The sequence below is a fragment of the Lactuca saligna genome, chromosome 7 (assembly GCF_052625555.1).
Source record: "Lactuca saligna cultivar CGN05327 chromosome 7, ASM5262555v1, whole genome shotgun sequence".
NCBI classification, from domain to species: Eukaryota; Viridiplantae; Streptophyta; class Magnoliopsida; order Asterales; family Asteraceae; genus Lactuca; species Lactuca saligna.
This window is the reverse complement of record NC_136423.1, coordinates 41,729,599-41,744,809: the sequence shown is the minus strand read 5'-3', so window position 1 is coordinate 41,744,809 and position 15,211 is coordinate 41,729,599. Positions and strand designations below refer to the sequence as shown.

At 30.8% G+C, this 15,211-nt stretch overlaps 1 protein-coding gene and 1 non-coding gene across 2 annotated transcripts; both read right to left on the bottom strand.

Annotated features, from left to right (window-relative positions):
* Nucleotides 1-6,968: 6,968 nt before the first annotated feature.
* On the bottom strand, nt 6,969-13,937 carry LOC145006586 (putative LRR receptor-like serine/threonine-protein kinase At4g29180). Its single transcript, XM_078965664.1, has 12 exons — nt 13,631-13,937; nt 12,385-13,485; nt 12,132-12,270; nt 11,967-12,038; nt 11,804-11,875; nt 11,624-11,704; nt 11,335-11,477; nt 10,469-10,695; nt 9,808-9,934; nt 8,915-8,977; nt 8,541-8,730; nt 6,969-7,539 (listed from the first exon to the last, which is right to left on the bottom strand). The coding sequence occupies exons 1-12, from the start codon at nt 13,704-13,706 to the stop codon at nt 7,101-7,103; spliced, it is 2,730 nt and encodes a 909-aa protein (XP_078821790.1). The 5' UTR covers nt 13,707-13,937; the 3' UTR covers nt 6,969-7,100.
* Nucleotides 13,938-14,471: 534 nt separating this feature from the next.
* Nucleotides 14,472-14,543, bottom strand: TRNAE-UUC (transfer RNA glutamic acid (anticodon UUC)). The gene has a single exon. It is a non-coding gene; the product is annotated as a tRNA-Glu (tRNA).
* Between the last annotated feature and the right edge of the window lie 668 nt (nt 14,544-15,211).

The window sequence follows — 15,211 nt, the reverse complement described above, 5'->3', positions numbered from 1 at the left end:
AACTTGTTGTTTGTGTTTACCATAACCCTTTGACCGGCTATCACAGGTCAAAATTCGGTCAAAAGGGTTATGGTGAACACAAACAACAAGTTCGATGGTATATTGAGTACAAAAAAAGGGACCAAATGAAAACAAACGCAACAGTTAGTTACCCTCCAGAGTCATTTTTCCACATAATAAACAAGAAAGGGGAAAATGAGTATCCTTGATGCAATCCCTTTTTCTTATAGTTACTCCTGAGAGAATCTTTTAATAACAAGACTGAAACAAAATGTAGACATATTCTAATCCATCTAGCCTAACTCGGACCAAACCCCATGAAATACATAATCTACTACTGATAGTCCTAATTCATAGAATGACATGCCTTCTCAAAATCAATTTTTAAGAGCCATAAGCTCTTTCTTTCTTTTATTGTACTAATCAACTAACCCATTCACCATTAACGGGACATCAAGAATCTGACAGTCCTTAAAAAAATCAAATTGTTCCATACACACTACATTTTCCACCACTTGAGCCAGTTTATTTGCCAATAACTTCGCAATAATTTTATATTGTACAACAAATTATTCAATGAGAGAATGACACGTGGTTTTTTATGTATTATTAAACGAGTTATAAGAGATTTGTCACAAAATTGATAAAACATTATTGGTGACAATTGAGCTTGCCTAATTTATTAAAAGCCCATATATGGGCCGAAGAAGCTTAATATTTGGCTATGATCCATCTTTTTCAGTCGTTGGAGCCTTCAGTTCAACCAAACACATAGGTATGGGACTTGGATCATTTGTTTCTTGAGTGTGAGGTGGTTGGAGAGTCTTGGATGCAGATTACTTGTTGATGGATATTTTATTTCCCAATATGATCTTAGTTAAAGACTTATATTCGAGGGTAGATTTGATTTTCACACATGGGGATTTTGGAGTCGTCGTAACTAGGGATGTTATTCAGGTCGGAACCGAACCGAACCGACCCGAACCCGAATAAATTGAAAACCAAATGAGGGTAATTGTATGAACCGAAAACCGAACCAAATAAGCAATACGGGTTCGGTTCGGTTCGGTTTAGGTATTATTCGGATCGGTTCGGTTCCGGTCCGAATAACCCAAATAACATGTACAAGATGATTAAGGAGCCGAATAACCCAAATAACATTTACAATGTGATTATAAATATTGTATTTTGTATGACTTTTGTAGCTTATGTTAAACACGGATAACATGGATTAACTATTGTTGATATATAAAATGTAAAATCCAACCACCACAATCTGAAGATATAGATATTAAGCAACATATTAAACACTAAATATTAAACATCGAAAACATCCAAAAATCTATCTATAAGTATATAAGTTAAACATCAAACATTACGTGGGTATTTTGGGTAACGATCAATAGAACATAAGACATAATAAGCAATCGTGCAAGGGGAAAAAAATGTGACTTTTTTATATTCGGTTCGGTCCTTTTGAACTGAATAAGCCCTTATTCGGTTAACCCGGACCGAATAACCCGAAAACCGAATCGAATTGTTTATTCGGGTCTAATTCGGTTCGGTTCAGTCCGGGTTTTCGGGTCAAATTCTCATTCCTAGTCGTAACGCTTTGATTTTCAATTTTCATAAGTACCAAAAGAACTCCCTTTTTTATACTATACACTCGTAATCTTTTAACTGATTTGTGCATAACAATTGATAAACTGAAGTCAACTGAAAGTCTTGACTTTTTCTCTGTATTTTTGTTTCTTTTCAGCTTTTTGGTAGTTTATAAAATTCATGAGTTCAAAAAGAAAAAAAGCCACATTTGTAGCAAATATTTTTATTTTGTGTTGTATAATGTATATTGTTGGATTCTAAAAAACGGTTAAGAACAGTACTATATGGAACAAATGACAAAAAATGACTGTCAAATAATGGGATAATGACTTAGGAGGGTAATAACGTTTTATGTTTGTCCATTTTAGGTCCCCTAACGTATTTTTTGTGCGTATTACACCATTAAGGTTATTATAACCGTTTACAAATAGTCCTTTTAACAGGAAGAAGCCGGTAAAAGGATTATTTATAAACGGTTATAACAACCTTAATGGTGTAATATACACAAAAAAATACGTTGGGGACCTAATATGGACAAACGGAAAACGTTATTACCCTCCTAAGTCATTATCCCATGAAACTATAAACCCCTATAATAAATTTTTACTTTTTAAATAAGAAACTTATAGGTCTTGGGGTTGGGAGCTTGGATGTTTTTAACCTCGACCTTCTTTATAAATGAAGTGGTGGTTTCTTAATGACAATGGAGCTCTTCGGGTTAAAATTGTCAAATTTTGTCATGGGGAAGGTAGTGTTTTTTCGGACGATTCGAGAATAGGAATTGGAGGGGGTGTTTGGCAAAAGATTGTAGGATCCATTAATCACCTCCATAAGAATGGTTGTATTCCTTCTAATTACATGTATAGAGTGGTGGGGGATGAGACTCAAATGAGGTTCTAGAAGGATGTTTGGTGCTTGGATATTCCTCTTAAGGAGCGGTTCGGGAGGCTCTTTGCTTTGGCCTTTAATCAAGATGCTCGAGTAGCACCAAACATCCTTCTAGAACCTCGTTTGAGTCTCATCCCCCACCACTCTATACATGTAATTAGAAGGAATACAATCATTCTCATGGAGGTGATTAATGGATCCTACAATCTTTTGTCAAACACCCCTTCCAATTCCTATTCTCGAATCTTCCGAAAAACCACAACCTTCCCCATGACAAAATTTGACAATTTTAACCCAAAGAGCTTCATTGTCATTAAAAAACCACCACTTCTATTTATAAAGAAAGCCGAGGTTAAAAACATCCAAACTATCAACCCCAAGACCTATAAGTTTCTTATTTAAAAAGTAAAAATTTATTATAGGGGTTTATAGTTTTATGGGATAATGACTTAGGAGGGTAATAACGTTTCTCGTTTGTCCATATTAGGTCCCCAACGTATTTTTTGTGTATCTTACACCATTAAGGTTGTTATAACCGTTTATAAATAATCCTTTTACCGGCTTCTTCCTGTTAAAATGACTATTTGTAAACGGTTATAATAACCTTAATGGTGTAATACGCACAAAAAATACATTAGGGACCTAAAATGGACAAACAGAAAACGTTATTACCCTCCTACGTCATTATCCCTCAAATAATATATATGTATTTTTTCACTATGCAGTCAATAGCGGTGAGATAGCGGTTATCGGTAGGTGGTAAAATATCGGTACTAAATAGCGGTCCAAAATAGCGGTATCGAAAATAGCGGCGATAGTGACCGATATTTGACCGCTATTTGACTGATATTTGACAAATATCGATGAGATAGCGGTGAAATAGCGTTTGTAGCTAATTTTTTTATAAAGTCACTTCATTTATTATTAAAACGTAGATATATCGTGGGGGTTTTATAAGATTGATAAACATTTGCTTCAAACATTTTCTAATTTACTATATGTTTTAGTTAATGACCATGTATTCATCCAATAAAACACAAGGTTACAAACACACTACATAACATAAAAATACATAGTTTTTTCACCACGATAACCTATATATCGAATATCGGTCCTTGACCGATATTTGATTATGAACCTCTATAACTACATAGTTTTTTCACCAAAAGGCAGGTGGTGCACCAGAGTATCGGATTTTGATATAAATACGTTGTTCAGCCAAAGGTTTGTTAGAAGAATTTAATCATTTTATTAAAATAAATGGTTTATTATCATATTAAAATTAATATAGTCTTTTTTATAATTTACGCCAATTATTTATCAACTTAAAAAAATAAATAGTATTATTAAATAATCTATTCAACACAATCCATTTCTATAAACATTAAACAAAATAATGATTGTAAATTTGTAATCGTGTACCTTTGTTACCCGACGCGACTCATAGTGTCATAATCATACATTGCTTTTAGAAAGGCCTTTAAAAGGGAAAAATAATATCTCAGGGGAAAATGTATTGAGATAAATACGTGGGCATGTGGGGCCAAAGATTGATGACTAAAGAGCAAAGTTTGTTTACTCATTTAGACGACCAGTCAAAGTGGTCCAATATTTACTAAAGATTTTCAAAGATCCTCAAATGGAAACCCATGATCATGTGTTCCTCTGTCTAAGGTTACTCGGTTCAGACTTCAGATTATTTGGGTGTGAGGTGGTTATTCAAATTGTTTACAAACCAAATATAGATGAGATTTTACGGATTTATAAGGTAAATATTCAACTAATAAACCAAGAGAAATTAAATATTCTCCTATATATCATCCTATCTAATTAAATAGTGACATGTGTATAATTTAATGTTCATTTAATGATATTTTAAGATATTAGTATGACGTATGTCATCATTTAATTGTGTATGATAATATGTAGCAACAAAAGGTAGAAGTATATTTATTTTTTCATAAGTCAAAGGGTTTGTTCTCGTGCAAATACTTAAGGATTCAACATGATATGTGTTAGATTTAGTAGTAGAATTAATGGGTATGTGAATAGTTGTTCTAAGGGAATATGATTTATTATGGTAATTAACTTTTCGGTATGTTCAGATCTGGGTAACTATTTTTTTTTGTACATATCTAAGTAATAAATTTATTGGAAGTGTTCACATATGATCATTATTACCTGTTATAGCAAGTTAAATCCTAAATGTTAACGCTTTCAACAAGTTTGTTATCTAGATGTGTACAAAAAAAAAATAATTACCCAAACATGAACAATACGAAAAGTAAAAATTAAATTACACGAATGGTCCCTGTGGTTTGGGGAAATTTGTGTTTTTGGTCGCTAACTTATTTTTTTAACTTAGATGGTCCTTATTGTTTATTTTTGTTGCGCGTTTGGTCTCTGTCTTACCTAAAAAAACTATTGTGTCCTTATTAATTTATTTTTTAATTAATTTTCTTATTTATGTATTTATTTTTTACATATTTAAAAAAATTAATAGACCACACATATTTGTATCTCTTCGGATGATCTCTACTGTTTATTTTTAATTAATTTATTTTTTTAACTCGGATGATTCCTACTGTTTATTTTTCTTACGCGTTTGGTCTCTATCTTACCTAAAAATACTATTTTTCTCTTATTAATTTTTTTAATTAATTTTCTTATTTATGTATTTATTTTTTATATGTACATAAACAAAAAAATTAATTAAAAAAATTAATAAGGACACAATAGTCTTTTTAGGTAAAACAGAGACCAAGTTCGTAACAAAATTAAACAGTATGGACCATCCGAGTTAAAAATTAAATTAATTAAAAAAATAAACAGTAGAGATCATCCGAGAAGATATAAATATGTGTGGTCTATTAATTTTTTTAAATATGTAAAAAATAAACACATAAATAAGAAAATTAATTAAAAAAAATTAATAAGGGCACACTAGTCTTTTTAGGTAATCCATGGACCAAACGCGCAACAAAAATAAACATTAGGGACCATCCAAGTTAAAAGAATAAGTTAGGGACCAAAAACACAAATTCCCCCAAACCACCGGGACCATTCGTGTAATTTAATTTTTTACTTTTCGTTTTGTTCATACTTGGGTAACTATTTTTTTTTGTACACATCTAGGTAATGAACTTGTTGAAAGCGTTCACATCTAGGATTTAACCTGCTATAGCATATCATAATGGCCATATGTGAACACTTCTAACAAGTTTGTTACCTACATGTATACAAAAAAAAAAAAAAAAAAAAAAAAAAAAAAAAGATAGTTACTCATATGTAAACATACCGAAAAGTTAATTACCTTAATAAGTCATATTCCCGTTGTTCTAAAAAGATATTCAAAAGGATATGTTTTCTGTAAGAAACAAAAGATAAAACATAAATCATGGATCAACTTAAGCATTTTTGGAGACGTTCTTAAGAATAAGAAAGAAGAATCTCGTGTAGATATCCAGTAGCGAATCTAGAATAAAAAACCACGTGGTTCTTTATATAAATAAAATTGAAATAGGTAGATCCTTTAACAAAAATAGGTAGGTTTTTTTTACCAAAAATAACATTTTTTCTATATATATTTGTTGTATCAAAAGAAAATGTAGGTCCTTATATAAGTATAGCTACGTCTGTAGATATTATAGAATAAGATTTGATCATATTTATGGAGATTCCATAAATATTCCAATATATCTAATCATATTATAATATACTTTTAATAATAATAATGCTTATTTTGGTTTTAGGTGGTTCCTAAAAAGCTTCGAATCGACTACCAAACCGCAAAACTGAATAACATGTTTACGAAGAAAAAATATATATCAAATTTGAGTGCAATAAATATGTGACCATTTTTTAACGAAATTAACTATAAGGCCTTGCAGTGTAAGGTTTTCATCAAAGCGTAGGATCACCAGTGCTCCCATACTCCCATAGGGAGCAACTAGATATGGTCTTTTTTTGTAAATGATATGGACCATTTGTGTAATTTTATCTAAAAATTATACTATTTGTTTAATAATATCATTTTTGTAACCATATTATAGATTTTTTAAAATAGATCAAAGAAAACTGACGGATTAACTCTAGCCATTCTTGACTCGCATCAAATTTTAAAAAAAGTCAAAAAATGACCACTAAATGTGGTATCCTTTAACAAAATAATAAAAATTTGTACAAAATGATGGGGTTTTATTCCGATTATGAAATTGCTTATTGAATGGCATCTTCGATGTACCACAATTAAAAAAATCTTGAAAATATATTTTTGAAAAATCAATAATATATTCCAATTTGGCCGCCCCTAATTTTCACAAAATTTTATGCATGCAATTGTATTCTTAAAAAACACTTATATATAATTTACCGAATTAAATCACATTCTCATTTATTTTTTTAAACTCATAAAGATTTTTAATTTATGATCATTAGTTATCACAATACAAAGAGTGAGAAGACAAACGGGTAACAAGTTATGCCTTTAAACCTTTTTATATGATAAAATCAGTTCTTTTGAAGACTATATCTATAGATCTAGGGGATAAATGTAGTCTTTATTCACACTCTCAACACAATCAAATTGCAAGTTGTTTATACTATTTTCACTATCTCCCTGAGGGTCCAGTCATGACCTCAAAATCCATTGAATAAATCTCAGGTGAATAGTCGATTCTCAACCCACCTATCTTCATGTTCCCACGAGTTGACCCGTTTCTCGGCCCACATGTCAACTCCATATCCAAACACTCTTTTAATCCGATCAAAACCTCACTCATGGTCACCCTCTTGCTACTCACATTTCGTGTGCACACAGCTGCAACTTCAATAGCTTTCCACACAGAATCTAAGTTAAAGTCGCCTTCCATTTGTTCATCTATGATGCTTGTGGTGTCGCCCTTTGCAAGATACGGGCCAACATATTGCAAAATGTGGATATGATCCATGGTTTTTATGATCGCGGGTCGACCCGTTATCAATTCGAATAGAACGATTCCAAAACTATATACATCACTTTTTTCGTTTAAGTTGTGGGATTTTCTGTACCTAAATGGAAATATAAAATTTATAACTAGCTCATTATAATTAAATTAAGAGTAAATTACATTTTTTTCCTTAAGTATAGCTGATCTTCTCAATTTTAGTCCCCAAAAAGTTCCCCTTTGCAAACATTTGGACCTTATATGATGTTTTCATAACGTTTTTGTCCTTGTTCCAAATAAAATTGCTATATTTTTTGGACCAAAAGAGAAAATCAATTATATTAAGGGACCAAAGATAGTCTATCTTTCTAGGAATGGGTACAAAAAACGTTATAAGAATCTCAAATAAGAATCAAAATTGCAAGAGGATTTTTTTTGGGTCCAAAATTGAAAAAAAAAATTAGCAATATTCACGAACCAAAAATGTAAGTTAATCTTCGATTAAACTACACAACGGCTAGCAGAATATTCAATTTTTTCTATTTAGGTCACTAAACTATTAATGTTCATTACCATGTTGATGTGAAGATGACATAACATCCATGTCGACACAATGCAACATGGATGCCACATAAGCAAGGTAACACCATCAACCCGTTTCATAATGCTTTGACACATATGTTCATATATTTTAATTGAGTAAATTACATTTTTGGTCCTTGTGTGTAGTTGATTTTTACAAATTTTGGGTCCGAAATAGTTTTCTATTGTAATTTTGGTCCTTATTTAAGGTTCTTGTGTCATTAGTCCCTGTTCAAAATAAAAACGACTATTTATTGTCATTCAGTGTAACTAATTTTTGAGATTTTAGTCACAGAAATAGTCATTTTTTTTGGGAGAGGGACTAAAAATGTTGACAAAAACATCAGACAATAAACAAAATTGCAAAAATCAACTATTCTTGAGGACTAAAAATGTAATTTACTCTAAAAAAAACTTATAATATGTTTTTTCTCTATATTAAGTGTTGTTTGGATAAATGATTTCTAAAAGCATGTTGGGGAAGGGAAGGAAAAAATAAGTGAGCATAAAAATATAAAATATGTTGAAGATGGAAAGACATACTCTGGATCAAGATATCCAGTTGTTCCAGTAACATTTGTGAAGATGAAAGTAGTTTGATCATTTGGAAGACCCAATGAAAGACCAAAATCTGCTATTTTTGCATCCAAATTTGCACTAAGAAGAATGTTGGCTGATTTCACATCTCTATGAATTATAGCTGGCCTACAACCATGGTGTAGATATTCCAATCCTGCATTCATTTATAGCATCCTACTTTCATTTATCCTTAGTATTATCCAAAATACAAAACAATTTACACTGCTATAAATGAGTTAAAAAAAATTTAAAGAAATTTTTTAATGCTTTATAGAAATTGCAATTATGTAAAGATGAAAGATTTAGACAATTTAGAATAAAGTTTAATGAATATGCACCTTGTGCTGCATCTATTGCTATTTTGAGTCTCGTTTCCCAACTCAATGGATGATCACTCCTATCTGCAATAAAATCCAATGAAATTAAGAGCTAATCTCATTTTAAAAATAAAATAAATAAATAAATAACAAAAAAAACAAAAAAACCCCTTATATACTGTGTTTTTTCCTGATGAAACCTCAATTTATTTTATTTTTTTGAAAAAGGCCTTGTATTCTTTCATTTTTTATCCGACCCTTTTACCAGTAAAACTTGTAAAATGTGAGGGTTTTTGAACAAAAACTAAAAAATTTGAGAATTTTTCCGAAAATAATTAAAACGTTGAGGGTTTTTTCGAAAAAACAATAAAAAGTTAAGGCTTTTTTCGGAAAGGGTTAATATCATAAAAGATCTTATATTTTCTGTTTTTCCCGGATTAAAATTTTATCTTTATTTTTTTCCTGAAAAAAAAAACCTTGTATTTTTTTTCTTTTTTTTATCTGGCCCTTTTAGTAATTTTTTTTCAAAAAAGTTTGTAAAATATGAGGGTTTTTTTCGGGAAAAACTAAAAAAGTTGAGGATTTATGCGGAAACAATTAGAAGATTGAAGGTTTTTTTAGGAAAAAAAAAAGACAAAGTTAAAGGTTTTGGAAAAAATGAAAAAAAATACAAGGTTTTTATCAAGAAAAGATAAAGTCGAGGTTTACTCCAAAAAAAAAACATAAAACATAAGCTTTTTATGAGATTAATCATTTTTGAAAAACCAAAAAAAATGCAAGGGTTTTTTGAAAATAAAAATAAAATTGAGGTTTAATAAAAATAAAAAATGACTTTTATGAAATTAACTCTAAATTAAAGCATAGCATAAAAGCCATTAAATATTTAAATATCAAGATTCAATGCTATAAAATACCTAAAATATAATTTTTGAGGTTTCCATTAGACATGTACTCATAAACAAGCGCCATTTTCTTATCATCATGAGAATATCCAACAAAAGATGCCAAATTCCTATGATGAACTCTCATTAACACCTCAGCCTGCATTTATGCCATGAATAATATCAACAAATGTTGGATTAATCGTTTATTTATTAGGTCACACATACAGATCAGGGGATCACGGTTCAATAGTTTTGTTTACGGATCAATGGGTCATGATCCTATAACTTACGGGTATGGGTAACTTATGGAGCATATTCACAAATAATAAACATTGAAAATAAAAAAGGTTTACTTATTCAAAAACAAGACCGATTCATGAGGGATTTTATCCCATATCTTGCTTTACTTTAGGAGTAAGTTTTGAAACGTGATTATGATTTATTAATTAATTAAATAGATAGCATAGCTAGAGTAGTATATATATAGGACTACCTTTCCTTGCATTAGTGTAACTTTGTTTATTGAATATAATAATAACAACCTTCTACATATTCTATGTGTTGCAAGTTTACGTTCACATACATACGTAAGTAGTGTGTGTTGTGTGTGTTTTTTCAAGGAGCTGAACCAACAATAAATAGGGTGGGGGCAATATGGTAATTTTGCTGAATGATTGTAGAATTAGGATACCTCGTTTTGGAATTCTTTGTATCCTTGAGATGATGATGCAGAGAGTAACTTCACTGCAACTTGGTTGCCATTTTTTAATTGGCCAAGGTAAACAGTTCCAAATCCGCCCTTTCCAATTGGTGTTTGAAAGTTATTAGTCATGTTTGCCACCTCAGCATATGTAAATTGCTTGTTGTTGGACTCTAAAGCTCTTCCTTCTTCGTTTGTGTTTGCTTTGTTCCCTATATCTAAACGCAAGATTCAATACATTTGTTATGATTGTAATGGGCAAAAAGGTAATTTCCACTACGAAACTTTTTCATGAGAAAGGGTAAACTACAATAAGTCGATAACTAGTGTCATACTTTCACTTTACTTCTTGTTTCACATGACTAAAAATTGTTACTAAAATGATTAAACTTCTGAAATCGTTGGGAAAAAATCAACTTTCAAAAAATGTTATAAAAACTATCCAACTTTTGAAATTGTTATAAAAATCATTTCACAAAACTGATTTATCAGTGGTCCCCATTAGAATTTTTTATTTTTTAACATTCGCAATTTTTTTTTCCTTTCAAAAATGACATAATTTTTTACGTGAAATGGCATCGATAATTTTCGTGTAATATGATGCGTTTTCGTGAAAACAAATAAAAATTTGCAATATATAATGTGGGGACAACTGAAAAAGCAATTTCACAAAATAGATAGTCATTTTATGATTTTATGATATGACATTCTAATTCTTTTTAAAAATCAAATTATCAAATAAAAAATGAAGTGAAAGTAAATTACTATTTATCTCGGTTTTCCCAAAAGGAAATATTGCAATTTTCATGAAATAGAGGGTGATTAATGATTATGAGAGCAAGATGAGAAAACATTACTAGTTTTTTGTTTGCTTCTAATTCTCCATGCAATGATCAATACAAGTAAGAGGACCAAAAATGATAATATTGATGCAACTATTGGAACTATAATATTTCTCTTCTTATTTTCGCATGAATCACAAATGTTTCGGTTGTCCACACTGCAATAAATTTAAGATTATTTAGTTGACAATTTGACATAGCAACTTTAATATAAAAATATCAACTATATTAAAAAAAAAATCATTTGGTTTTATCAAAATTAAAACAAGATAGTTTTGTGCAAAATAACAAAAAAGAACCGAACCTTAATGTGAGTAATCCATTCCTTGATCTCTCCAAGAGAGACTCGGGAACATAGCCAGATAATTGATTTCCCCTCAAATCCCTGAAAATAATAGGAAATAATAAGTTATTGTAATTTAATAAATTGCGTAAAATAGCAACATACTATATTTTTTTTTACTTATATAGGAAATGTACTTACATGAACTTTAAGAATAAAAGGTCTTCAAGAAACTCGGGTATTTGACCAGTCAAACTATTATTCGATAGATCCCTGATAAAACACAACATGCAAATATCACTAAAAGAAATACTTGGAAGTAATAAATATAACAAAAAAAAATCAATGAATTATGAATACTTACAATGTTTCAAGTGATGAAAGATTCGCTATGGAAGGAGCTATTTGCCCCGTTAAATCACTTGTGGAAAGATTTCTGGGATCGGTTTAAAAAAAATGGTAAATGGTTAAAACAAATAAAAGAATATAAACATTTTTTTTAAATTGAAAAGAAAAGGAAAAGGTTTACATGGATATGATTCGAGGAGGATTTGAATTAGTGTAGTTGCATTTAACACCTTCCCAAGAGTAATTCTTTGGGCCACAAGGATCTCCCACCCAATTTTTGTTCACTTTATATGTTGTTTTGATACTTTCTATTGCATTAACTATACATATAAAAAATATCAAAAAAAAAAAAAGGTTAATCGATTATGATGCTATAGTAACAAATAAATGGACAATCTTTTCTTATTTATCAAACAAAAGGAGGAAAAACACACCATCTTCACTAAACGTGGCCAATTCTTTAAACTCTTGAACCCTAAAAATCTCGATAGCATTAAGAATGGGTGGAAGATTTTCCCCAACACTTCTTCGAATAGAAATCTTGTGCTCATTTCCAACTAAAGGTTTCAAATTATAAAATGTAGAAGCATAATAAGCACGAGGCTTTATATTTCCAAAAAGTGGCGTTTCATTCCAAGAAACATTAAATTCTCTTGTTTGGTTCCTCCCCGACACCGCCACATCAGCAAAGTACATATAAACATAAAACTTTGCTTCAATATCAGTGTCAGTGTCAGCGTCAGTGTCAGCGTTAGTGTCAAAATCAACATCAGTGTCAGAGTCAGGGTCGGACACGTTCCAGCTAAACTCCAAAGACTCGGTTCCAACTTTGGGTGTGGCAGCGGTTTGCATGACTTCACTAGGGGCACGATAGTAATTTCCACTTATATCTATCTCTAAAGAAGTACTCAAAGAATCCCACAAAGGCGAAACATAAGGAGACCAAATTCGATCGTACACATCATCTACATATCGACCTGTCCCATTTAAAAACCCGATATCCAATCTTTGAAACAAAACCAAAGAACCCGAAATCCCAGGGTCAATTTCGTAAATTGACCGGTCAACGGGTCTCAACTCCAATCCGGATATGAAAGGAGTACCTTTTCCTATATTCACAAGACAAACACTAAAAGTGTTTTCTAAAGCAACACTAATGATTTCTGTAGTGACAACATGAGAATTGTTTTTGAATTTAACAGATAACCAAAGATTCACATCAAGAAAAAGATCGAATTCTGGTGGTTTGTTTTCTCCATCCCAATTTCCATACATGAAAGTGGCTCGAATCAAATTTAAACTCCTTTTTCCTCCATTTGGTCTTAATGTGTAACAGTTTTTGTCCCCTTGAGGAAAGGTTCTAAGATCTGAAAGAGGTTGTGGAAGCATTGGGTTGTTTGGATACGCGTATTGTAAAGATATGTTCTTGTTGACTCCTGTGGATATAAATGATCCATCTGACGTGTAACTTATACCCGTATCAAGATCCACATAGTTGAAATTGTCGGGTGATCCACAATCAATGCTTATATAACCTATATAACAAGAATCCAAATATTGGTTTTAACTTTTAAACAATTTGGCATATAGTCTATGGAATTGTTATCAAAGTCTCATTTATATAAAATACGAGGTTATAACAAAATAAAGACAAAAGATAACTAAGTTCATGGAGCTAACCTGTTTGAACCTGTGCATGAACAAGAACAAAACCTTGAGTAATACAAAAAATGATGAAATGAAGAAAGAAGATCATTATAATTCAAAAACCACTAACCACCCTCTAGTATTTTTGTAATTTCTATGAGAGATTATAGACTCTGAATTTGTTCATTTACTACAGAAACTCGAAGAACATATGTATTGGGTCCCTGTTTACCAAGAATAGTCGTGCAAAATGGGTATTCTAATTAGAAAGAAGTCAAAAAGTGGAGCTTGTAAATTCCTGATAATTGAAACATGTAAAAGATGTTAAATATGGTTTGTTTATTCGTATACAAGGTGGGAGTAGTTTGAGATTTAAAGTCAAAGAACTTTATAGTAGTCGTATCATCAAAACAGTTGGCTTGTGTTATTATTGAAGCCCATGTATATACATTGTGGCAATCACGATCCTTTAAGTGCGGGTTATGGAAATTACAGTCATCATGCATATACTTATGTGTGTTTTTTATATTCACCATTAGCAACTTTAGTTTCTCTCCAATTATTCATATGCATCTAGTGTGTTGTATATGAAGAAAATGACGAAAATTCAACTGAAAAGATCGTTGTTCCGAAAAGAAAATTCAAACATATGCATCTAGAAGTTGAAACCGACCAAACATTATGAGTTTCCGATATATAATCATGGAAAAGTCGTAAAATCATTATCCAATAAGAGAAAAGTCAACCCAACCATCAATTTTATTAGATTCCACGGGAATATATCAATGGTTTTACATAGATGAAATGTAAAGATTCCCAATAAGAATCCTTAAAAATGTGGGTAATTTTTGTTTTAAAAAAAAAAAGAAAAAAATTCCATTGCCGGGAATCGAACCCGGGTCTCCTGGGTGAAAGCCAGATATCCTAACCGCTGGACGACAATGGAATTGTTATTTCTTAACTTACATCATAACGTTCATATATTTAATCTTAAATATAGCTGAGTATTAATATTTTTCAACAATAACATGAAGCAAATATTTTTTATACATGGTAGGAACTTCTTTAGTAAAAAACTATCTTTTTATTATAGAGCTTCACATTATGTCATCAATGTTTATCTTCATGGTATCATGGAAGAGTTTTACGTCTCTAATCATGGAGAATGAAAGTTTGAGTACATATCGTTGGAATCCTTTTGGGATAATAAAAAAAATATTAAACGATTCAGGTCTTAGTGAACCAAATCATATAAGACTAACTTCAATGGGATGAAAAAGTTTGATAGTACATAGGATATGGTTGTTTTAAGAAAAATAGTTTTATGCTGTTAAGTGAGTGTTTGTGATTGCTTATTTGAAGTGTTTATTGAGTTATTGCGGTTTAACACCAATAATTAGGAGTTTTAAATGTTTTGATAGGAATATTTCATGAACACTTATTGTCAAGATTTTGATAATTTGATCCATCCTTATGTATTGATTTATTTGAGGAGTTTTTGATAAGTTATTGGTGGGGTCAAGGGCATGAGTGGACATATTATTGGCATTTTAAAGTCAGCTTCCATAGTGCATGAACCTGTGTATATTGTAGTAAACCTGAATTGGATTATGT